General features: G+C 46.6%; 2 protein-coding genes across 6 annotated transcripts in view; one reads left to right on the top strand and one right to left on the bottom strand.

The window, feature by feature from the left end:
- The window catches only part of Foxa1 (forkhead box A1), an 80,711-nt gene extending 77,742 nt beyond the window's left edge, over window positions 1-2,969 (bottom strand). For 3 of the 4 annotated variants that reach the window (XM_076941852.1, XM_076941853.1, XM_034514383.2), the window contains exon 1: window positions 1,738-1,946. In XM_076941852.1, coding sequence (XP_076797967.1) covers window positions 1,738-1,809 — 72 coding nt within the window. In that variant the 5' untranslated portion in view covers window positions 1,810-1,946. Of the gene's footprint in view, window positions 1-1,737; window positions 2,178-2,828 lie in introns of those variants that run through there. The other variant, XM_076941851.1, reaches the window with a different exon arrangement.
- Ttc6 (tetratricopeptide repeat domain 6) overlaps window positions 2,381-24,727 on the top strand; it is a 204,124-nt gene continuing 181,777 nt past the window's right edge. The window contains exon 1 of one of the 2 annotated variants that reach the window (XM_076941850.1): window positions 2,381-2,844. The gene's annotated coding sequence lies outside the window, so the exon portion shown is untranslated. Of the gene's footprint in view, window positions 2,845-18,211; window positions 18,344-24,727 lie in introns of those variants that run through there. The other variant, XM_034514438.2, reaches the window with a different exon arrangement.

Here is a 24,727-nt window from a genome sequence, read left to right as displayed (position 1 = left end):
GGCCTATTTGCCAATATGACCCCCCCCCCAATTACTCATCTCCCAGCAACTGGCTTTGTCTTAAGAGTTGGTGCCAAAAGATGCCTTTCTGTTATTATATTTAGAAGTAATGCTTTCCATCTACTTGTAACAAGGATAATATTTTAAAGGAAGCAAACTTATCAGTTAAATAAAGTTCTGGAAAAAAAATAAAATGAAAAAGTAAGATGCACACCAGAACAGCTCGGCGCATATAATTAACTTTAGCGTGACTTTACATGTACCGCTCTTCACGCTATACAAAACCTCGCATTAATTCTGTTACCTGCTTGTAGTCCTCTGGCAACTGAAAACTTTGGTAACACAATTTACACACACACACACACACACACACACACACACACACACACACACACACACACCCTGTAACTGATCGTTGCTGTTGTTCACATCAAAGCCCAGGCTTTGAAACTACACGAGTAGAGTAGTTCGGAACAATTTCAAATTCCCAAGCGAAACTCCACTTACTCTCTGTTAATGCTATTCTGCTTTCTAATGCTCAGCTTTGAGATGTAAGAAAGCTCTTTCCATAGGGGTCTTCTCTGGTGGGCCGAGGTGACTGCATCAAAATTAACCCCCCCCCCCCCCAAAGCGGTCCGAGCTCCTACTCAAATCACCAGCAAGCGAAATCTCCATCAATTGCAATCGAGAGAATAACTAGGTAGTTTAAAAAACACAGACTCCTGACATATAACTGCCTATTCGGTAATCTAACAGACAATATTGAGGTCCTTAAATTTATGTTCATCAGCAAATGTAACTCCGTTTGAAAACATAAGAGATGGCTAGATTTCAAGAAGAAGACTCAAAAAGATATGGTTCCCAACGAAACACAGAAACGAATACATAAATCGTCATGAAGGTCTTTTCGGATTCTGTATAGATCTTAAAGTACTTTGGGATTTATTTCTAGCTCTCTCTCCAAGATCTCGCAAGAGGCTTTCTCAGTAAGTGCTTTCGATAACGGTAATTACACTTTTGAAGGTAATCCGCAGCTGTTTCTAGAAAAGTACTTTTAATAGGTAGTGGCCCTGCCTGTACCTGATTTTCCTCGCAATGCTTTTGTGCACAATGTAAAATAAACCCAGTGAACATGCCACCAAGGGGACAATGAAGAGAAACAGGTTCTTGGCCCCGAGTTCTGGAAAAACATTCTGTTCGCACTAGCGCCACCCCGCGGCCCTAGAGACGAACGACTATACACTTTTCTACAAACGGCTTTTGAAGAATAAGTTTTATAAAATGTAGAAATCACTCATGACGGAAAAACTCCAACTTCTGCGGCAGATCATTTTTATCCAAAGACGTCGGCTAATTAAGTGGCGGCGTGACCGAGAGGCCGCCCCGTAAACAAGCACCAACTCTCTTAGTTGCTCTTAACTCAAACCAGAGCCCGCCGGCCAACCCGTGGCTCCCGGGGCCGGGCTCCGGCTCCCGCTCTCCACCGGGCAAAGACGAGTGCTTCCCGGAGCCGGTGTTTTCAAAGCCCAGAGTTTCCTAAAACTCTCCGCCCGTTGCAAGCGCCACGACCCAGCGGGCAGAGGGCTGGCAGAGAGGCCGGGTGGGGGCCACACTGGGAGCCGCGCCTCGGGCGAGCCGCCCCCACCCCGCCCGCCCCAGTCCCGGCAGGAGCCCACCTCGCCCGGGTCTCTCCGGACACCGACTCTGGGGACGGCCCGCCGCCTCCCCGCCGCTCACCTCCTGCGTGTCCGCGTAGTAGCTGTTCCAGTCGTTGCTCTCATGCCCTTCCATCTTCACAGTCCCTAACATCCTGGAGCCACCCTGGCCGACACAACCATCCAACCCTGTGCGGAGCGACGGGCGGGTGCGCTGCTCGGGGCGGGGGAGGGGCGCGGTGGCGCTGCAGTCACCGGAGCGCTCGAGGGCCCAGCGCCACCCGGGCGAGGAGGAAGCCGGGCGCTGCGGGGCGCGGCGTGCGCGGCGGCGGCGCGGCGGGAGGGGGCAGCGCCGGGGACGGGAGGCGGCCGCGGAGCGCGGCGCCCGGCAGCGCCTCCGCGGGAAGTGAGCGGGCGGCCTGTGCGAAGCGAGTGCAGTTGAGCTGATGTGGATCTTACGTCGCCGGAGTGCCCACCTCCTCGTCCTCTCCCCATTTGTCCGCCGCACAAAGACGCTCGCACCTACAAAGCCGGAGGTGCACCTGTGAGGCGGCCGCCCGCCAGTCCAGCCGCCGCGCCTCCCGCTCCGCCGCGCCAGCGCCGCGCGCCCCCCGCGCCCCTCCCGCCATCCCCCTCCCCCAAACCTGGCCCTCGCTCTGTTTACAAAGCAATGTAATTGGTTTAAGCCTCGCGGCTAGGGAAAGAGGAAAATGGGGCGGGTGTGTGTGTGTGTGACCCCTCTTTGGAAAAGGAAAAAAAAAAAAAAAAGAAAGAAAGAAAGAAAACGAAAAAAGAAAAAGAAAAATAGGCGGTGCCTGGAGAACAGGCCAGGGCTATAGACCCGAGCTGTGCTGCCGGAGAAGGACCGGGGTGGTGGCGTCAGAGCCCCAGCGCAAGGATCGTGCTCGCTGAATGACCCCGACTTCTCTCCTAGAGGTGCTCACCACCCTTGGTCCACCCGGCTCCTCTGCTATCCCCCATCCCGATTCTTGACCCAAAGTTTAACCCTGGGAGACCACCCCCACTTCCCGGGCTTCGAGCTTGGAAAGGGGAAAAGCCCCACTTTTGCCTCGTCACTAGAAACCCAGTCTTCTGAGTCAGCCGAGCAGAGTGACGTTAGGCCGACCTGGGCTCCTGGCTAGCAGACCGGAGGCGCTGCCACGAAACTCGTACCTGCGGCTAAGAGCAGGTGAGTCACGGCACCGTTTTATATTTTTATGACATAACTTTTTTTTTTTCCGCCTCAGTCCACTCCACTCCCCTTGTCATCCGCAGCGATCAGAAAGAGGAAGAAACTGAGCGCAGATGTTTCTGTGATAAGGCAGGCGGATCCTAGTCAAGCCTGCCTCTCTCTGACGGGCTCCTCCTCCTCCCCCCCTATGCAGCCTCCGGGACCGAGCTGGAGGCGACCGTCTGGTTTCTGATAGAGAAAGGTCAGGGGGAGGGGACATCTCCCTAAACACCAGCATAAACTGGGAGTGTATGGGCCTGGGTGCTGGAACGCATCTGCCAATCTAAACGAGGAGCCAGCCTGAAGCTAGAGTCAGTCCACAGTAGTGCCTGGTCGTTTCTTTTCTTTTCTTTTCTTTTCTTTTCTCTTCTCTTCTCTTCTCTTCTCTTCTCTTCTCTTCTCTTCTCTTCTCTTCTCTTCTTTTCTCTTTCTTTCTTTCTTTCTTTCTTTCTTTCTTTCTTTCTTTCTTTCTTTCTTTCTTTTTTTTGTGTGTGTGTATTTTCGAGACAGGGTCTCTCTGTGTAGCCCTGGCTGTCCTGAAACTCACTCTGTAGACCAGGCCGGCCTCGAACTCAGAAATCCGCCTGCCTCTGCCTCCCAAGTGCTGGGATTAAAGGCGTGCGCCACCACCGCCGGGCGTGCCTGGTCGTTTCTAAGCTGGAAAAGCCGGCTAGGGTATATCCAAGGTTCTGGCGACTGCGGAAAATTCTCCTCCACTCAAAGTCTCTCGCTCCCTTCCAGTTCTTCCCAGGTAGTGGCTTGTCCTGGTATCCAGCGGAAAGAGACTAACCAAAGCGATTAGGCTACAGTTTGTGATAGGTTTGGAGCAGGTGCCTACTTCCAAGTGACTGGAAGTGTTTGTGAACGAATAATACCCACATTTCGAAGTAAATGTGACCTTGTGACCCTCCCTGTGAGTGCTGCTCCAGCCTGTAGGTGTACTAGACTTCCTTTAGAAGCAATAAAATAAACGTTAAAGTCACCAAGAGACTAAAATATTCTTGTTTTGCAAATCTTTTTTTTAAAAAAAGGTAATTAATCTCATTTGAAGGAATGTGTTTTTACTTGTCTTCCAAATAGATACCCCCCACTCCACCCCGTGCTTTGTTCTTTTAAATCTTTCTTCCTTGAAATCTGGCAAGAGAATCAGGTTAAATCCTTGAACCAAATAAATCTCTAAGATCAGCAGGAGAGCAGAGAAAGTGAAGATGTGTAGTTAAGGAAATAAAAAAGATAAAAGCATTGGATTACAATTCCTTTTTGAACAGAAAGTGTGTGTGTGTGTGTGTGTGTGTGTGTGTGTACATCACATTATAAGCAAAAGAATGAGAGTGAAATTAAATCCTCCTGGAACACAGCAGAGCAGACAACCCTCCCCAACTGCAATTTGCCCCCGTGACTAGAAGTCACTCCCATCGGCTGTGTAAATGTACCTGTGGATCTATGTCAGAAACGAATTCTTTTTTGCAAAGTTCCCACCTACAGCAGGATCTCCGTTTCATTTGTAAAGCACAGCGATGCTTAGCTTCGTCAGTCTGGTCCTGGGGACTTCCAGGGCTAAGACGCTTCCTTGTTCCTTCTCTGATTCTCTGATGCTCTCTTGGCTTTTCTACAGCAGCTAACAGGACTTGGACGTTTCCTGTGGGTAGTAACAACTTAGAAATGGCTATATATAGTGTATAACAAGTTGACGACTTTTGGGGGGGGGGCCTGTCACGTGGAAGGAGTTAATTAAAATATCACATGTCCTTTCAGCCCGTTTTCCAAATCTACTTTGCCCCCCTTTCAAATCTACTTAAAAGGCGAAGGGGGCCATTCATAGCGTGAGACTACATTGAAGTTTCTCAAAAGCATCGCCCAAATCCGACAGTGGTGGTACAGAATGGGTTCTGCTGGCTTTAAAGCCTTGATCCCGGTGTTCTTGGGTCTGTGGCCCAACAACACAGCCCCTCCTGTGTGTACGTTCCCGCAACACCGCCGGGCTAGACTGGATTGAACCGAGGAAGGCGCTAGGCAGTCAGCTGGGGGTTTTGATTCTGAGTTGACTGAAGCCACGAAAAGGGAAAAGCAGTACTTCGGTTACTTCTCTGCAGTCAGTGAAGACTTTTGTGGACACCTAACAAATTCAGCTGGTGAAGTTGTTTAGTGTACCAACAGGCCAGTTTCCCCCAGGTTTAAAAGTGAAAGGGGTCACTTCTTTCTAAATCATTGACTTGGCACATCCCCCACCTCCGGTAGCGGGGGCGGGGGGTAGAGGGTGAGTGAAGGGCTATTGCCTCCGCTTTCTGGCTAGTTGGTACCCAGATAAAGCGTTCCAAGCATCTTAAACCAGGTACGCATCTAGCATTTTTCCACCAGTAGGCCCCATAGTAAAACAGGGCAATTAAACCTGCCTTCAGCTGGGGGGGAGGGGTTGGGGGCGGCGCTGGGAGGGACTGAGAGAACTGAGAGAACTCAAGAGAAGGGAGCCACGTGGTCTCTGCGATGCCCAGGCCGAACTTGCCAGGGTCAGGATACTCAGCCACAGCCTTGGGCGCTCCAGGTAGCCTAAAGCCTAAAGTAAGTCGAGGAAGCCAGGGCAGTCGGGAAGGTGGGCTGCGCTGGTATATTGAGTCAGTTTCAACAGAGGAAGAGGCTCTGTCATTCCCGGAAGGTGATCTAGCTATGGCCTTAGGATTTGCTCAATGCTCCACCGGTAGCACAAGATCCCCTGTCTGACTCTGCCTTAGCCTACCCTTCCCAGAGTGATCTGGGAATCCCGCAGGTAATCACAGGACAGAAGGACACGGAAGAAGTGGCATGAAAGGGGGATAAAAGGCCATAGGATCCTGAGACCAGATGGTGCCTCTTCTGATGCTAGTGACCTTCGCTGTGTAGCTGACCTAAGACGCGGACAGGGAGTAGGACTTGGAGCCTGGACCTCCCCTGTAGTGCCCGCTGGAGTCTCTAGAGAGCTCCCCACCTGGATCTCCCTAGTCTGCCCCCCTTTCCTCACCGACTCTACCTCCCATCTCAGGGCTGTGGCCAGGTCAAGGCCGCTGTGGCTCCAGTCACGCTGGGTTCCGGGTGGTCCGAGTTCCTCCGCTGGGCCCCACCCCTCACCAGATAAGAAGCTTAAGTCCTCCTCCCGCGGGGAGAATTAGACTCGAAGCAACTAAGACCTGTGGTCTTTAACTGGGTTCAAAGCCAGCTCAGACTGAGACCAGCTTAAGGCTGCACCCAGAGGGCTGCGCTGGAAGCATCCCCTTGGCACTTGCTGTGCGGCGCCCTGAGGGTTCGAGGTGCGCAAGTCTGGGGAGGTAGCTCGGGTGCTTGCCCAGGGTGCAGCCAGCTCTGGTCACCCGTGTCCCGGCGGGCGGCCTTAACCAGCAGGCGCCACTACTAGCCAAACCAGCCTGATACCAACTCAGGGCAAGCGTTCGGGTTCCTGCTCTTTCGCTGTTCCTTTTTCGGTTCTGCCCTCACACAATCTTTTTACTCTTTTTTTCTGCCATTAAATCTTCATTAAGAAATCGGTTCACCGCCTGCAAGAAGTCCAGTCTCCAGTAGGTGAGAGCCCTGGAGCCACCTGACAGGCCAAATCATCTACTGTTCTGGGCCCGCACACCTATTCAGGTGTGCTTTTGTGCCACACATATGCACATTCAGGGCTTTCGGTTATTTTGTTAAAAAACGAACAAAAACAGGCATTGAGTTTGTTGTTCTCTCGTTCCTTGAGCTGCCGCCAGGTTTCACAAAGTCCCGGGAGTCCGTGATCCAGGCTCGTCCGCAGCCGGATGTCCAAGCCGGAGCTGCTCCCCACCTGGCCTCGCCCCGCGGGCGACAAAACCGTCAGTCAGGCGTGAGAGAGCGTCACCTTGCCAAGATCAACTCACATTTTCATGTATTCAAATGAGAAATGTTGGGAAGAACTACTTGCCTCTCTGGGCAATTCACAGCCTTGGAAGGAAAAATTAAGTCTCCCATCTTCCCTGGAGAAAAATATTACCTCCATCCCTCCAGGAGCGCTCACCGTTCCTCTCCTGCACCTCCCCCATCCCCGGGCCGCATCTGGAGTCCCACAGTCCTCTTGAGATGCTTGTCCTGAAAGTAAGCTACAACTTCTATCATCTGAGCTAGTTGGAAGATTTGCTCAGTCAGTGCCTCTTTCCTAAGCTCAAGAGCGGGGATAGGTGGGGTACATCGGCCATAGTATTCCTCTAATTAAAACCCAAGAGGGTTCTGAAGCAAGATGGACAAAGATCGTTTCACGGAAAGAGCTGGAAAATAAAGGTTTTTTGTTTGTTTGTTTCCGAGAACAGAAAAAGGGCCAAGGAGGCAGTCTGTGTGCCACAGACTGAACGGAGGGTTTTGAGATCCCTTTGAGGGAGGGCGTTTTCCACCTGCTACCCAAGTGTTTGGTCGGGGCTTGACCCTTCACGGGGACAACAGTCCAGTCCACGCTAAGGGGACCCAGCCACAGAAGCTGAGGTCTCCGAAAAGTCAATGAATTTCACCTTTTGCGTCGAGGGTTGCAGCTTAAGTGGAATCCTTCCTTAGGGCGGAAAGCAGCCAAGTCTTTAGCTTCCTCTGCTGGCCACCCAGCCCTTCCAATCCACAGGAGCCTCCCCCCCCCCCTTTCCACACACCCAGCAGCTTTCCCACATCCTTCAGTACCCTCTGGTGGTTTAACTTTGCTTATTCAAATGTGATTATCCTCACATTTACATAGTTCTATATAACTGATGATTTTGAAACGATCAACTAAATCATATCATTCATTTACAAAAACAATAAAAAGCATTTCATTTTCCCATTGTATTCGTGTCTTACCACCCCACCCCTCCACCCAGCTAATTTTGAGACTAAATTACAGACACAAGTAGGGGAGGTTTTATTCTTTGTCAAAAAAAAATATTGTTGGTGGACAATTTGGGTTTGCAGTTTCTGCTGTCTCCAGTAGCTATACTGGAGCCAGATGTTTATCATGGGGACAGATAGATATTTGGACTTTTAGGTTTTTTTTTTTTTTTTTTTATTATGGGTCACAGAGCAAGGCCTAGGCTCATCTTGCTTTTTTCAGTTCAACTTGTTTCTGAACAGGTAGAGTTGTCCTTGGAGCCATTGGCTTACCGTGAGATACTAGTGAGATCTCAGGGACTGCCAGTACTTCCCAAATAGTGTGATTTGGGTTCCACGGTGTTCCTGGTTAAGAGTAAGGAAATGTTTGCCCACTGTTGGACATTAGGAGTGGTAGCAAGCCCAAAGCAGCTCCCCAGAGTGAGAACTTAGATTTCCCCCAACTTACGGAGGATTAAGCCTCTAGCTTCATAGTCTTGCTACAGGGACCTGCTATGCCCTTAACATTCCTGTACAACAGATTGCCCTAACCCCATTCTCTCTTGTTTGTTTCCGCTAATGGTCACAAGTAGCTCCCAGAACTTCTTCTGAGTAGATCTTGGAGCAGAATTGACTAGGCCTGGCTGGCTTCAGGCAGGGAGAGATTCCTGAATTTGGAAAAGAGATCCAGAATGGTCAGAGGGAAAGCCTCAGACCTCTAGCTTCAAGCCTCTCGAATCTGGGTCTCAAAATAAACCATCAGGCAATATCAAACTGTTCCCTTGTCTAGCTCTCTGGACATGGATAGAATCATAGCTGATACAGGTTGGTCAATGTATGGCCCAAACAAATATTTCACATTTCCTCACTGTGAAAAGGCGGTGGCAACAGCGTATACCAATAGAAGATACTGATTAAAAGTTAACCCCATCAATTTCCCATCAAGCAAAAACGTTTTACCCAGAACAGTACAGGAAAATGTCGGGGTTTAAATAATGTGTTTAAACTGGCAAATAAAGAAAGCAGAACAGACCTCTGAGGTTGAGGTCACACAAGGTGTAGAGCTTGCTTGCTCCCTGCTGGGTCCCACCCTGCACTGGCTGGTGCCTGGGGCCCTAAGGCTGCCTAACTAAGTTTGCTTAGTGACAGTCACCTTCAAGATCCCTCCCTAGTTCCTTTTTCTCAGTGGGCCTTGGTAGAGGGAGTAGGCATTATCAGACATTGGCCTCCACACTCCCTCCACCCCTAGAATACAAAGTATTGTGTTCTATCCATCTTCCTTGAGTCCCGTGATGACTTTTCTTAAAGAAACACCAATCTAAAACCTGTGGTGTGTTATAATGCACCAGCCAGAGAGTCCTCAACTTACTTTTTCCACACCAAATTTTATTTGCCATGCAAATAGGCATCTGGGGAGTCATGATGAGAGTATGGTTCCGTCTCCTCTTCTGAGGGTCCTGCCACTCCCCTGGACACATCTGGCTTTCCGTGTCCCCTCTTGGTATCTGTGACACTCATTCAAGGAAGAGCTGCTTGAAGCTCAGGCAGAGCCAGAGTCACTATACACTGATGGGGTCTAGCAGGTCTGATGTAAAGTTGTTTTTATCTGCAAATGCTTTGGAAGATGCAGTCAGTTTGCTGGTTGTACTCAGCTTACCCACTTCCCCTCCTCTCACCAAGCTAAAAGAAGAAGAAGAGGAGGAGGAGGAGGAGGAGGAGGAGGAGGAGGAGGAGGAGGAGGAGGAGGAGGAGGAGGAGGAGGAGGAGAAAGAAATACCTTCTATTGTGAATCTTGGATTCCCTCTGACCTCCTCATGACCACCCCAAAACCCCCTGCCGAGAGAAATGGTTTCAATAAATAAGCCCAGTGATGGGGTTGAAGGTCAGTTTACACTGGAGCTGGGGCTTCTAAAACCCCTGCAGGTGCTGGAATGGGGATGAGGCAGGAAAGAGACCAGGGAAGAACTGAGGGCTAGAGCGTGTGCCTGAAGATTCCGGCTGATGTCTGAACACGTGCAGGGGTGAAGTCTGGATCTGAGCACCCTGCTGCTATCTCAAGTCTGCTGGGATGCAGACAGACACATTTGTCCTCCTCCAAATGAGGCTCTGGGTCACAGTGCCCGGATTTGGCAGTGCCTGGCAGGGAACAAAGCCTTGAGGACTGGTGTGACAAAGCCAGACCAGTTCCTATTCCAGGAATGAGGGCCTTTGTGAACGTGGGAGGGACCAACTGTTGTGGGCGGGGCGAAGTAGGTTGATGAAGAGCACCTGTATGAGAAGAGAAGTCCTAGAAGCACTGGTACCTGAAGATTTTCCTCCTTCCTGCTGAATATTTAGCTTTGTGGTCCCTGTCTTCTGGTAAATTCCTAGCAAAATGTCTTCTGCTTTTCACTTTTCACTGTCACTATCATCAAAGGTAGCAACTGAAACAAGAGAGAGACCAAAGGCTGGAATCAGACATAAATTCTAATGTAGATTCTGCAGGAGGCTGGCTCTCTCTGAGCCTCAGTTTTCCCAGTTGTCAAAATGGGCATATTAAAGTTCACCCCATAGCATCTGAAAGCAGAGCAAAACCGAAGATACAAAGGTAGGAGAGAGCTTCACAGAGTTCTAAGGGCACAAGCAGGCTAGGAAGTTGGGCTGGGCAGCAGGTGGGGAGGCCTTGCCATCCAAGTATACCTTTCCTTCTCCCTCCAAGTATTTTGTTTGTGGTGACCAGCCTGGACTATCCCTGCCAGCCACCCCAGTGGCATTCCTGTGTAGGAACTGGACAGCAGGTCCTTCATGTTTCCTGAATCTTCCTTGACTTTGCTCTTCTTTCAAGTTGCCAGGGACCTTTTGGGGAAAGAGGCTGAAGGGAAGAAGATACCTTGGAAATCATGTCTCTCCCTCTCTGGACTGAACAGAACTCAACTAGGAAAGTGAAACACATTTATGCTTCCCCTTCAGAAAGGGGAAGATATTTCTCAAGAGCTGTGCTCTAGCTACCTTGGGTTCTAGAAATTGTTGTCCCAGGCCAACAGCAGTTAGTGGGGAGTCTCAGCATGCTTCCCTCCTGGGCTCTTCCCATCACCTGGGCTCTTGAAAGCCCTGGAGAAAGCCTGATGGGGGGTTAGATTCAGGGGCACCCCTTCAAGGAAAGAGGGCCAATGGGAGAGAAGCTGGGTTCCTCCAGGACCTGAACTTAGAGAGAACTGAGATGAGAATACCATTGATCTTTCCTCCTGACTTTCGGCTCACCCCACTCCCCTTCCAGTGGGCAGAGCTAGAAGGAACCATTTACAATTCATTTAGAGAAGCGCCACTTAGATATTTTCTAAAATCCCCAAACCCAAGATGTCATTATAACAAGGTATCTTTATTTGCTGTCTTTAAGACTATTTGATTTAAATTCCCTAAAAAAAAGAGGTTCCTTCCTGGGAGTGTAAGTCCATCAGAAATGAAGCAGGAACACTGGACTCACGGTGGATCCTTCAAATACTTAAGATTATAAATATTACCTTGTGTGTACAAAAGGCTTAGTGGGGTCCTAAAGCTTAATTAAGAAAAACAATACAGTGTGTGGAAAGAACAAATCGCAAGAGGGTCTCCTCAGGCATAGACTCATCTGCTGGGTGAAGATTCATGAATGCTTAGCCCCTCCCACTGAGGGAATTTGGAAGGGCTGGAGTTCGGTTGTGGATGGAGGGGCTCTCATGAATAATGTCACACAAATTTTAGACAGTGCTTGGGTGGGCTAAGAGGGTCCTGTGTGCAGGCTCTAATAAGTTTTTGACTTCTGCTTCTCTGAGTGATCGGAATGGGGACAGATAAAATATTTCTTTTATTTTAAACACATCTTCAAAGTTTTAAACAACACATCTTCAAAGTTTATTAATTTTTCTTGGTCGGTACTAGGGGAGGTGAATTGGAGACACTGGGCCAGCACACAGAAGTCTCCAGCAGTTGATCTCTGGTTAAATGCAGGTTCTGTTTTTACAGCTTACTTGGGGAGAGCTGTTAGTTTTTCTAAGCACAAACCGGGCATTGGTTCTCTAAGCTCAATGTTTAGGCTACAAAGCAACTGTCTTACATACCTACCTTCAGAAAAAGAATGGTTCTGACCTCCAACTCAGTAAAATTCCCACCGCATTTCCATGCTCGGAACTATCTCGTCAAAGCCCGGCGGAGGACTGCAGTGTACGGAATGCTAGATGGCGGCTCCTACCTCCAAGAAAAATAAACCCTTAATTCTCAGCCAAGTACACCTGCTTCCGTGTATCTTTTCTTTTCAATGGGTCGCTTTACTCAGAGTTTTCCCTCTGCTCCATGCTTGCTATTTTTATCTTACCTAAGAACACTGAGATCAGACCAGGCGCCAGACTTCTGAGGCACCCTGGGGAAGAGGTGGCTGGCTTGCTAAGGTCTGTTGTTAGAACCACCTCAGAGTTCAAGATCTAGGGAAGGACTCATCACCATAGAGTAAGAGTGGTGACCAGTATTGTTGGAGAAGACTGGAGGCAGCCAATCTAGGATGAACCTTAGGGAGCAGAAATTGTCTCAGGATATACGCATTTATTTCCATGGGGGTTGGGGGTGGGAGGTAACAGTATAGGAAACGTTTGTGCAGAGATTCTTCTGGATGTTGCCCCAGGACACTGACCTCAATGGAGGATGCTATGTGGTTTTCCTATCTTTTGGGTTCCCAGTTGGATTTGGCCAATGAGGGGCTATGGTTACTTCTGTGGCTTTGCCCTTCTGTCCTCTCTGGACTGGGAAACCTTCCTTTTAGTTTAGCTCTCACTGGGTTCTGCTGACCCCTAATGTTTGTAGACATCGGGTGACCCTCTCTAATTCCGTTCACAGTCATGCAAAGAATTCTTTGACTCTTGTCTTCCCCCGTCTCATCTACAGGATTATTTTATGGCACTAGGAATTGACCGTAGGGACTTGGGTCTGCTAGAGAAATGCTTTGTCACTGACCTATGCCTCACAGACTCATCTGTGATTTCATTTCTGCCATGAAAGTTATAGATTTTCACCAGATTCTTATTTGCATCATAATTTTGTTTATTTAACTACATAGAATTAGAACCGCAAGGTTTCTGTGACTTAATGTTTACAAGTCTTCACTGCACAAATCAAAATCTTTCATCCAGTTGAATTGTGTGTGTGTGCAGAATATAAAGATACGCCTTCATTTTCCAAATCTTTTCAACTTTGGGCAGACTCTAATTATGAAGAACCTTGTATTGTGCCTGGAGAACTGCACTTGGACTTCCTTTTGTTGATGCACTTTGGAGGTCTGGAAGCTGAGATGTGGTGGAAATGAGTTGTCTTAGTTAGGGTTTTACTGCTGTGAAGAGACACCATGACCAAGGTAACTACTATAAGGACAACATTTAATTGGGGCTGGCTACAGGTTCCAAGGTTCAGTCCATTATCATCAAGACAGGAACATGGCAGTGTCTAGGCAGGCATGGAGCTGGAGGAGCCGAGAGTTCCACCTCTTGGCTTCCAGGCAGCTAGGATTAGGGTCTCAAAGCCCATAACCACAGTGGCACACCTACTCCAACAAGGCCACACTTCCTAATAATGCCACTCTCTGGGCCAAGCATACACAAACCATCATATTCCACTCCCTGGCCCTCATAGGATTGTTCAACCACATGAGTCTATGGGGGTCATATCTAGCCATGACATAAAAAAAAAAAAGTACAGTTAGTCCAACCTCTAAAACCCCCACAATCACTGGTCGGTGGTGGTGCATGCCTTTAATCCCAGCACTTAGGAGGCAGAGGCAGGCAGATTTCTGAGTCCGAGGCCAGCCTTGTCTACAGATACAGAGTGAGTTCCAGGACAGCCAGGGCTACACAGAGAAACCCTGTCTTGAAAAACCAAAAACAAACAAACAAACAAACAAACAAAAAAACAAAAAAAGCCAAACCCACAGTCTCAACAATGTTAAAAGTCCAAAGTTCAGAGTCTCTTCTGAGATTCATTCAGTCACTTCACTGTAATCCCCAAAGCAAGACTGGAAACCAGCTGGACAAACTCCAAACTCTGCATCTCCATGTCTGATGTCAAAGTGGTCTTCAGACCTCCAGCTCCTTTTTCATCTTTGTTGACCACAACAATCTTTCTTCTTCTGAGTTAGTTCCACGCCCTGTTAGCAACTTTTCTCAGCAGACGGCTCACAGTTCTGGCATCTTGAACATCTTGGGGGTCTCCAAGGCAACTTCAGTGTTACAGCTTCTGGTTTCAATGTGTGGGATCCACAGTGATATTGTGGGCTCCTTCAATGTGCTGGTGTCACTTCTCCAGCTCTGCCCTCTGTAGCAGTCTAAGCTCAAGTTGATCCATTCCACTGCCACTGCTGTTCTTGGTGGTCATCCTATGGTACTGGCATCTCCAATACATTGGGGTCTTCTGCTGCATCTAGGCATCATCAGTAACCTCCCATAGGCTCTCTTCATCGTGCCACGCCTCGATTCCTTTGCATGACTCCTTCAGTTCTGAACTGTCAACTGCAACTGAGGGCTACACCTTCACCAATGGCCTTCCATGACCCCTCACAGTGCCGAGCCTCAGCTGTTCTTCATGATGCCTTCATGTCTTCAAAGCCAGTAACACCTGGGTGACTCTTACACAGTACCAAGTCCAGCTGCAGCAGGAGGTGTAGCCTTGGCTATCTCTGGAAGACAGCTTCTTTGTGCTCTCAGAGAACATTTCCCAGAAGATTTTGCCTCAGTGATGTAGGTCTCTTCTTAATCACTCCTAATTTCTTAGCTCCAGCTGACCAGTATCAATTTTTCCCAGTGGTCCCTTCCATTCTGGACTCTAAAGTCAGAGCCAAATGGCCAAAACTGCCTAGTTCTGCTGCTTTGCCGGGGTTGGAACAACACCCCCCACCCACCTCACATGTTAATCACTTTCTCTGTCTCTTGAATGCTGGGATTAAAGGTGTGCCTGGACTTCACCTAGAACTTTCTCTGTTCTAGGTTGGCCTTGAACTCAGAGAACTGCTTGCCTTTGCCTCCTGGGATTAAAGGATTGTACTAGCATGCCTGGACCTAAATTTAGCTAGGTGGGATCTTGCCCCAAGGTCACCACTCTCTTAATTTAATTTAATACATGTGAACACAGTCAGCTCCATTTCACCTCCTGGTGCCCCCTTTGTATTTTTCCTTTTTAAGCTTGCTTGTTGTGAGCAAGAAGACTGGCTTCCAGGCAGATAGGACGTGGGTCTCAAAGCCCATGCCCACAGTGACACACCTGCTCCAGCAAGGTTACACCTCCTAATAGTGCCACTCGCTGGGCCAAGCACATACAAATCATCACGTGAGTTAGCATTACTTCCTGTGTATGAACCAGAGGTGACTCCAAAAGTCACGGCAAGAGAACTAGTGGGTAGACATTGGTGAGTCACAAGGATTTGGTAATATGATAGAATTTCATTGCCTGCTTGAATAATTTTTTTCTGCTCTGCTGAGTCAAATTCCTTCTCGTTTAGATAAATCCACATTTATTTTACTTTGAAATACCACAGAATGAATATGAAATGGCTTTGGACTTTAGATCAATAACCAACATTACTGTGATTGTTTAAATGAGAATAGACCCCATGGGCTCAGATATTTGAATGCTTGGTCCCCAGTTGATAGAATTGTTTTGGGAGGTGTCTCCTGGAATTGCAGAAGGTGTGTCCCTGGAAGTGGGCTTTGGGATTTGGGAGCCCAGTGTCTCTCTCTCTCTCTCTCTCTCTCTCTGTCTGCCTCTGTTTCTGTCTCTGTCTCTCTTTCTCTCTCTCTGCCTCTAACCTGTGGATGAGATATAAACTCTCAGCTACTTCTCCAGCAGCCTACCTGCCTGTTGTCATGTTTCCTACCATGATGGTCATGGTTTCCCCCTCTGAAATTGTAAGCAAGCCCTTAAGTAAATGCTGCCTTTTATAAGTTGCCTTGATCGTGACATCTTTTTAGCAATATAAAAGTAACTATGGCAAAATAACTAACTCTCCTATCTGTCTATCTTTCTTTTGGCAAAAGTGGACTTGGAATAGACCTTCCTAGCACAGAACCAGATGAGGACCTCCAGTGAAACCGTTATCTCTTTGAATGTCAATGCCTTACTTACTAAATGAAAGTGATAGTACTTAGCCCATGGATTACGGTCTGACCACCCGTATACTTGGGAGGTGGCATGAAAGCCAAGATGCTAAGTACAGAAAGACGCTTTACTGGTGTCCTAGAGGAGCTACTTCTCCACCCACAGTGAAGCTGTCCCCAGGGAGCCTTCCCAGGGCATTCGGATTCAAATGACCAGTCTGACGAAGCCTCAAGAATGCTGAGCCATTCTCTGCAGAGTGCTTTCCACTTGTGAACATTCAGCAACCATTTTGAATGTGTCCTGTTAGGGAGTGAAACAAACCTGCAAGATAAAATTATTATCCCATTTTATAGGTGAGGATGAAGAAACACAGCCTGCTTTTATGAAATGGAGGTTTCTCTCCAAAGTCCTGGGAATGCCAGAGAACACTTGTGTGATTAGGCTGTTTCTGGGCTTGACTCACATAGTTGTAACAGATAGAACATTCTTCTCTCCAAGCATCTAACAGCTTGGTGTAGCCTCCTTCCAGGGCCTGGAGCTTCATCAAGGATCTTTAGAAGAGAGCATCTGGGATGATTTTATGATTTTGAAGTCACTTGAGCATCTGAAGTGGGCAGGTTGGTAGAGAGTATCGGGGTAACAAGCACTGGTGAGTCTTTATAAATGGCAGGAATTAAAACACTTCAGTTCACACTGTTGAATTGTCTTTTCTTTTTCTTCCTTTAAAAGTAAGCGGAAAAAAAATCACAATACAAAGCTTATTTATCACACACACACACACACACACACACACACACACACACCCCAAAGAGGTACCCACTAGCCTAAAACCAGAACAGTACAACCGCACCTCTCCCCAAGGCTCCCTAAGGTACTGCTCACTTATTTGAAGTCACTTTCTCACTCCCAAGATGATTACTGTCTTAGGGATTCCATTGCTGTGATGAAACACCACAACCAAGGCGACCTGGGAGGAAAGGGTTCATTTGGCTTACTCTTTCCACATCACTGCTGGTCATAAAAGGAAGACAGGACAGGAACTCAAACAGGGCAGGAACCTGGGGACAGGAGCTGATGCAGAAGTCATGGAGGGATGCTGCTTACTGGCCTGCTCATCGTGGCTTGTTCAGCCTTCTTTCTTATAGAACCCAGGACCACCCTTCCACATTAATCACTAATTAAGAAAATGCCCTACAGCCTGCAGCCAGCCCTATTTCTTGGAGGCATTTTCTCAACTGAGCCTTTCTCATCTCCAGTGACTCTAGCGTGTGTCAAACAGACATAAAACTAGCCAGCACAGAGACTATATGGGCTTCTGTGGAGACTACTTTTTTGTGGTTGTTTGTAGTACATCAACTGAGGGTGCATCCGTAAGTGGCATAGTTTATACTGATCTGGAATTTGAGCTCTATGTAACAGACTCAGACCACATGGGGCACTCTGTCTAGCTTCTTTGCCCCACATTGCATGTGTGAGAGATTCTGTGTTGATGTCCTCCAATGTGGAACGTAATCCACTTCCTTTGTATAAGCTGTTATGACTTATGACCACACATTTTGTGAATTTTGCTTTTGATGAACATTTGGGTTGTTTTCAAGATTTTAGCCAGATAGACAAAATGGCTACTTTTTTTTAAAAAAAAATTCAAATATAAATGTTTACAATTTGCTCTTTTCCTAAAAATCTCTATATTCTGTATGTGTCTCTTGCTCTACTTAGCAGAGCTGGTGGATATTAAGTATGTGTACGTTCAACTTTAATAGACAAGGCCAATTATTGTTTCTTAGATCACACCAGGAAAACTGAATAGTGCAGCATTTAAGATTATTCTGTGTGTCCCATAAACTTCGATCTCATGCCTCAGAGATCGTATCTCTTTAGAGCTGAGCTCATGGTAGGAAACATGGCAACACACTGACAGGCAGTATAGACATACTCCTTTATTTTTTCTTTTTTTGACAGGGTTTCTCTGTGTAGTCCTGGCTGTCCTGGACTCACGAGCTGTAGACCAGGCTGGCCTTGAACTCAGAAATCCACCTGCCTCTGCCTCCCAAGTGCTGGGATTAAAGGCATGCGCCACCACTGCCCTGCAGACATACTCCTTTAAAAACAAATGATTGCATGTCTGTATAAGGTAAGGTGTTATAAATGGTTCATTAAGCTGGGCGGTTGGCCATTCTGAGAAAAGCAACTGTTATAGGTCATGGGTGACCAGGCTGTCCCTTGGGACCCATTTCCACCATGCATTGAACTGAGACCTCTCATGAAGGGTTTAAGCTGCTGGAACCAGGGCCTGGAACTGATTTCTGAACTCTAAGCCTTAGGCAATCCACTGTGACAGGGGTTGGGAGTGGAGCATGTGCGGGGCTCAAATGTTGGAACCGGAACCTCCTCGAGGCGAGGCTTGTTGCCGGGCAACAAGGGAGCCGGTCCTTTCTTTTCTATTTAGTTGGTAGAGCCTGCCTGGGTCTCCTTGGGTGTTGGCAGTCTCTGGGGTATCTGGTCCATCATCATCAGCTGGGAGACGTTCTGGACCTCCTGAACCGGCCAGGTAAGCAGAGGCTGTGGACGGGGGTGGGGGGGTCGGGGGGGGGCAGGTAAATTCCTTTAAACTCTGGTGAGACTGATAATTGGCCGAGTCAGTTGTTCCCGCTCTCTCGTCCACTTTAGTGGGTTCCAGTTTCACAAAAGTCTTGTCAAATACAGGGCTGACGATGAGAAGTGATAGAGGCTGGAGTGGTAGTGGGCTTCTGAAGGCTGTAAGCTTGAACTAAAGGAAAATTTCTGTGGGGAAACGAGCCTGGATTGAAGCAGAGCTAGAAAAAAACACCAGTAGAGGTAGGTAGAGTAGGCTTCGGGGAATCGGAATTGAAGGGGCATAGATGAAAACGAGGGTGAGAAATTTAGATAGTTGTGGGGAGGGGGAAAGCTCAGAGTGCAGGGAATTAATGTCATCGCTGACCATCTCAGCAGTCCTGAGCCAGGACAGCTTGTTTCAGACAAGCCTTAACCACGATTAGGTAAGAACATGCATTGGAATCTGTCTAATTTCAGAATAGAGAGCTGTTGGTCTTGAGTTTGGGAACAAATGAGGTATTACGGAGCTTGCTGTAAGGGTTACTTGTTACCGAAGGCTTCAGACAAGTAAATCCTTTTGCAGATTTGTGTTAGGTGAACTTAAGGGGATAGTCTTTATTTTTTTTTTTAAGCATTCAAATATAAATGTTTACAACTTGCTCTTTTCCAGTTTACACCTTTGAGTAGTGGCATGATTTATAAGCAGTAAGCTGCACAAAGGTACAGTCTATCCACTGTGGAATATGCACAGGTATACAGTTTAAGGAGTTCTGACAGATAGTCACTTGCTACAATCAAGAAAACCCCTTTCTGCTCACTCTGCCATCCACACCTACTCTCTCCCTCTCCCTCTCTCCCTCTCCCCCTCTCCCCCTCTCCCCTCTCCCCTCTCCCCCTCTCCCCCTCTCTTTCCCTCTCCCCCTCTCTCCCTCTCCCCCTCTCTCCCTCTCCCCCTCCCCCTCTCCCCCTTTCCCCTTCTTCCCCTCTCCCTCTCCCTTTCTCCCCCTCTCCCTCTCCCTTTCTCCCCCTCTCCCTCTCCCCCTCTCCCTCTCTCCCTCTCCCCCTCTCCTCCTCTCCATCTCCCTTTCTCTCCCTCTCCCTTTCCCCCCTCCCTCTCCCTTTCTCCCCCTCTCCCTCTCCCCTCTCCCTCTCCTCCCTCTCCCTCTCCCCTCTCTCCTTTTCCCCCTCTCTCCTCCCCTCCCCCCTTCTCTCTCCTCTTTCATTTCCCAGCAGCCACTGTGGTCTGCTGTGTGACATTACAGAGGCAGCTGTGTGCTCTATAGGTTTAAGGAGATAGTGTATTCATGTTTGTCAGCCTTCATTTACTTAGGATGGTGGCTTGCCAAGACCCCTTTTCTACTTACCTAGTTTACTGTAGTCATGTGGGTTTTGTTTCTTTGTGTTTGTGTTTAAGACAGGGTCTCACTATCTAGCCTGGACTAACCTGACTGTGACCCCTGTCTTTGTCTCCCAAGGGCAGGCTCACAGGCATGTTTCATCATGCTTGGCCCTGTAATAAGTTTTGAAACCGGATAAGGTAAATTGTCTAGATTTGTCTTTCCTTTTGAAATTATTTTGATGACTTTAGGGCATTTGAAAATATTTTAGAATTATCTTGTTACTTCTGTTAAAAAAAATATCTGCTGGGGATTTATTTTTGCAGTCCATAGATAACAAGCCAGCATAGTCTGCTACAATCTCCAGAGAATAAACTGGGGAAAGTTTGATGAATATTATCAGAATAGGTGGCTGACGGCCAAACATTTCTAGTTTAATATCAAAGCAAAATAGAAACTGTTTCAAAGCAGAACAGAAAAAAAAATCTGGAGTGTATCCTGGAGGAGTTGGTATGGTCTAGGGATCTCTCCCTTCCCAGAGACAGGAAGTGACCAGGTGACAGACAGCTTCAGAAGTTCTTTCTCTCTCTCTCTACTCTACTCTCAGTAACAGACATTTTAAAGAGAGGAAGGAAAAGAAAAATGAGGGAAGAAGGGAGACAGTTCGGCTGTAAATGGAAATCTCCAGCATTCTGCCTGAATAGCAAGCAACAAGATGCCATTAAAAAAAAAAATCAAGCAAATAAACAGGGCCACAGTGAGAAACTATTTTAACAAATCCATATTGGCCCCAGATCCCCAGTGCACTGCACTCTTAGGAAACCCAGAACAAATGTCACTATTATATGCTAAAACCTGACCAGAATACCTCTAAATTATGGGGAAGAAACTGTGCAGTATTCAGTGAGGCAGAAACCTGGATGGAGCTAGCATCGTTTGGAGAACATAGATACAGGTTCCCAGTAGTGCACCTGACACCAGAAAGGATTGCCCAATGGGTAGAAAATAGTGGTACAGATTTCCACTTTAAATCTGTAAAGAAAGATAGTGCAGCGTTTGTGACCCAGCCTTGCAAAGGACTGCCTATCATGGAGAACAGTATTCACAATCCAATATCTTGAAGGATACCCATGAAAGATCTGGGCAAAAGACTGCCCAGGGGTGTGACGGGCATCTGGGAGCCATGGAAGGAATAGGTGGAGTTGTGTCTGGAGCAGCAAGAAGATAGACCATCCAGACAGTGTCCCTCCACTCAGCTCTCCCCTCTGCACAGTTATTCTATTTAGTATTCATTGCTAGTGCTACTGGCCAGCTCTGTCCTGTCCTGTTCTCCTTGTCTCCCCTCTTCTTTACCTTTTCATGATTCACAAATTCATTCTTTTCTTTCCTCCTTTGATAAGCTTTTCTCCAGAACATGAGCTAGTTTGGTCTGTGGTGTCCATGTGTTGCTGACGTCTCAGAGCTGGGACTGTTTTAGGCTATTTGAATGCATTTCCCACTCCTCATTCAACCTTTGGTCAAAGTTACCTCCTCTCTCCCTCTTTTTTCCCTACTGTTTTCCACCTTCTGTTCATTTTCCCCCACTCTCTACTCACTGGCCTCACTCTTTTTTCCTTCACACTAGTACCTTAGGACAGTGGTTGTCAATCTTCCTAGTGCTGCGTGGCCCTTTAAGACTGTTCTTCATGTTGTGGTCACAACTGCACCCATAAAGTTATTTAGTTGCTACTTCAGAACTGTAACTTGCTCCTGTGTGAATTGAAATGTCAGTGTCTGTGTTTTCTGAGGGTCTTAGGTGGCCCCTGTGAAAGGGTCATTCAACCCCCAAAGATGTTTCCACCCACAGGTTGAAACCACTGCCTTAGGCTCTTATTGCGCAAGGTTCTGTCACTTTTCCTTGACTTCTTAAAATGATGAGTACTTAAAAGGGGGATTGTTTTGATTTGAGTAACACTGCATTTTTATGGAGGCCCAATTTTGATAGCATTTTACTCTCAGGAGAGTACTAGGAATGGAGTCTGGCGTCCTAGTCTGGTGTCCTGACAGAGGATGGCCAAGATGGGTGTTACCTCAACCTTACCTCAACACAATCTGTCCTGAGCATTGTCACTAAAATAATTATAAGTAAAAAAATCATCCAGTGGTCAACAACAGGTGTGCAAGTCTCAATACAACACATACACACACAGGCACATACAAACACACTCACACACACACACAGGCACACACACACAAACACACACAGGTACACACACAAACACACATACACAAACACACACACACCAACCCCCCCAAAAAATAAAAACAAAAACAAAAAAAACCAAACAAGCAAAAACCAAGGTAATCTGACTGTTCCAGAAATTATCAATCCCATTAAATTGCCTCCCAATGAAAGAAAATTAGATTACATCCCAGACAAGAAATTCAAAGATTGATTATAAATGTTCAAAGAAATCAAAAAGGACACAAACTCCTAAGTAAATCCCAGATAACACAAAAGGCTGAATGAAATAAGGAAATCAATATAGGATATGAAAGTAGAATTCAATAAAGAGATAAAAACAGTAAAACAAACAAACTGGAAATGAAAAATTCAAGAAGTTAAGTAAAAATCTTTGAATCTTTGGGAAGACAGACTATCAGGGCTTGAAAACAACATATGGGAGATAGAGCATTCAGTTAACTACAAAGATAAATTAATAAAACTACATGAACGAAACGTGAGATCCATAAGGCATCATGAAAACCAACCTGTGATTCATGCCATGTGATTCTTTTTAAGAGACTTGAATCCATGCCTACGCACTCCAGGCAGGGCACTGTAGAACAAAGAAATGTTTCCACCACAGTCTTGCTTAGTGAGCCAGTTAGTTTACCAGGGTCACTTACAGAAAAACCGATGACTCAAGGGCAGCTGAGTCACCAAGAAGCCTATTCTGCTTGGGCAATGACCCATGAAAGCTGCATCCCTGGGGCTCCCTGCACAACTCATGGGCAATGGAAGGGCCCTTCTCTAGCAGGTGTTACTGCTTGTATCATAGAGGGCAGGAGCCTTGGGATCTCGCAAGATCCATCGGTTCTGAGACCTGTAAGTTTCTGTTTACTTCCTAAGCCTTATGAACTTCCTTTCTTCCCTCCAAGAGGGAACATTACAATTTGGATGAAATTGCTACAGAGCACAGTGACTTAGAAGAACAGCAATTTCATGTTAAAGGCTTAGAAAACATTTTCTATAAAAAAAATGATTAGCAGAACATTGCCCAGATCTAGAGGAAGAGATGTCTATTCAGGCAACATGTAGAAAATATAATAGACAAGACCAGAAAAGAGCCTTCCCACATAATATTAAAATTAAAATACTAAATATACAGAACAAAGAAAATATCTAAACTTTCAAGTGAGAAACACCAGCTGATAGATAAAGTCTGAGGCAGGGGAGAGATCATATTCTTAAGAGTTTCTCATCAGAAACATTGATTTTCAAGCTCAAAAAGAAAACAAGAATCAACCCTGCTTACTATACCCAACACAACTGTCATAATTTAAGGAGTAACAAAAAACAATCCAAAGTATAAAAAGGAAAAGAAATTCATGACCCTTAAGCTAGCTCAATACAATTCATGTGAAAGAAACTTTTGTTCTGAAAGAAAGGTAGACACGTGTGATTACGACACTACAGTAAAGAACAAACTGTTCCAGCAGCAGGTAAGGAAATGATGGAAATAAAAACACCAACTACTACAAATCAACAAATGTCAAGAAACATATTACACATCTTTCAGAAACAAGTCTGAATATCAGTGATGTCCAGTTTCCACTTAAAAGACACAGAGTAGTAGATTGGTTTAAAAAACAGGACCCATCTATTTGTGCCTCCAGGAAATGAGCCTCCCCACGTGTAAGGCAGACTCAACTTCACGTTGAAAGATGGTACATGTGTTTCAAGCAAGAGGAATGAGGAAGCAAAAAGGTGTCACTGTCCTAATATCTGATAACACAGTCTTGAAATAGAAGTGGTGTATTTCAACTGTCAACCAAGATACCTAGCAAGGTTATTTTAATGGAGAAATTTATGGGTAAATAACATATTTGAAGACAAACACAAGTTAATGCAACAATAAGTTAGTGCAGAAAATTTTTGAAGGAACACCACACACAGAATAAAAACAAATTTTGTCCACAAGAATACAGGTGTTGTCTTAGAGTTACTATAACTGTGATGAAACACCATGACCAAAAGCAAGTTGGGAGAAAAGGGTTTATCTGACTTACACTTCCATATCACAGTTCATCTGCAAAGAAACTCAGGATATGAACTCAAATGGGGCAAGGATGTGGAGGCAAGGTCTGATGCAGAAGCCATAGAGAGGTACTGCTTATTGGCTTGTTCCTCATGGTTGTTCAGTCTGCTTTCTTATAGAGTCCAGGACTACCCTCCCAGGGATAGCCCCACCCACAATGGTCTGATCCCTCCCCCATCAATCACTAATTAAGAAAATACTCTACAGGCTTGCCTGCTTACAGCCTGATCTTAACATAAAACTAGCCAGCACAACAGGAAGGAATGCATTTCTTGAAGGGAAGAGATCAACAGAGAACTATGAAAGAATCGGTCATCTACAATGCCACAAATCTGCAAAAATCCTATATCAGCAGAAGAGGGAGAAAGGATCTCCTAACAGACAAGTGGATCAGAGAAATGACCAACAAAATCATCAGAAAGCACAAAACCTTATCAATAATAACCTAAAATATAAATGGTCTTAATTCACCAACTATAGACACAGGCTGGCTGACTGACTGGATGAAAAGATCCAACTACCTTTTGTCACCAAGAAACTCGCAAAACTAGGAAAGATCTAAAATATGAGGGTCAGAGTTGGAAGTAAATTCACCAAACAAATGGAACCTGCAAACAACATGGAATAGCCGTTCTCGTATCTGATAAAGTAGACTTCAAACCAAAGCCAGTTAGACAAGACACGGAAGGGCACTACATATGAATAGAGGGACAGTTCTTC

This window comes from Arvicanthis niloticus, chromosome 11 (assembly GCF_011762505.2).
Source record: "Arvicanthis niloticus isolate mArvNil1 chromosome 11, mArvNil1.pat.X, whole genome shotgun sequence".
In the NCBI taxonomy this organism is placed as follows: Eukaryota; Metazoa; Chordata; class Mammalia; order Rodentia; family Muridae; genus Arvicanthis; species Arvicanthis niloticus.
Note: the sequence above shows the minus strand (reverse complement) of the source record. Positions and strands in the feature narration are given on the sequence as shown.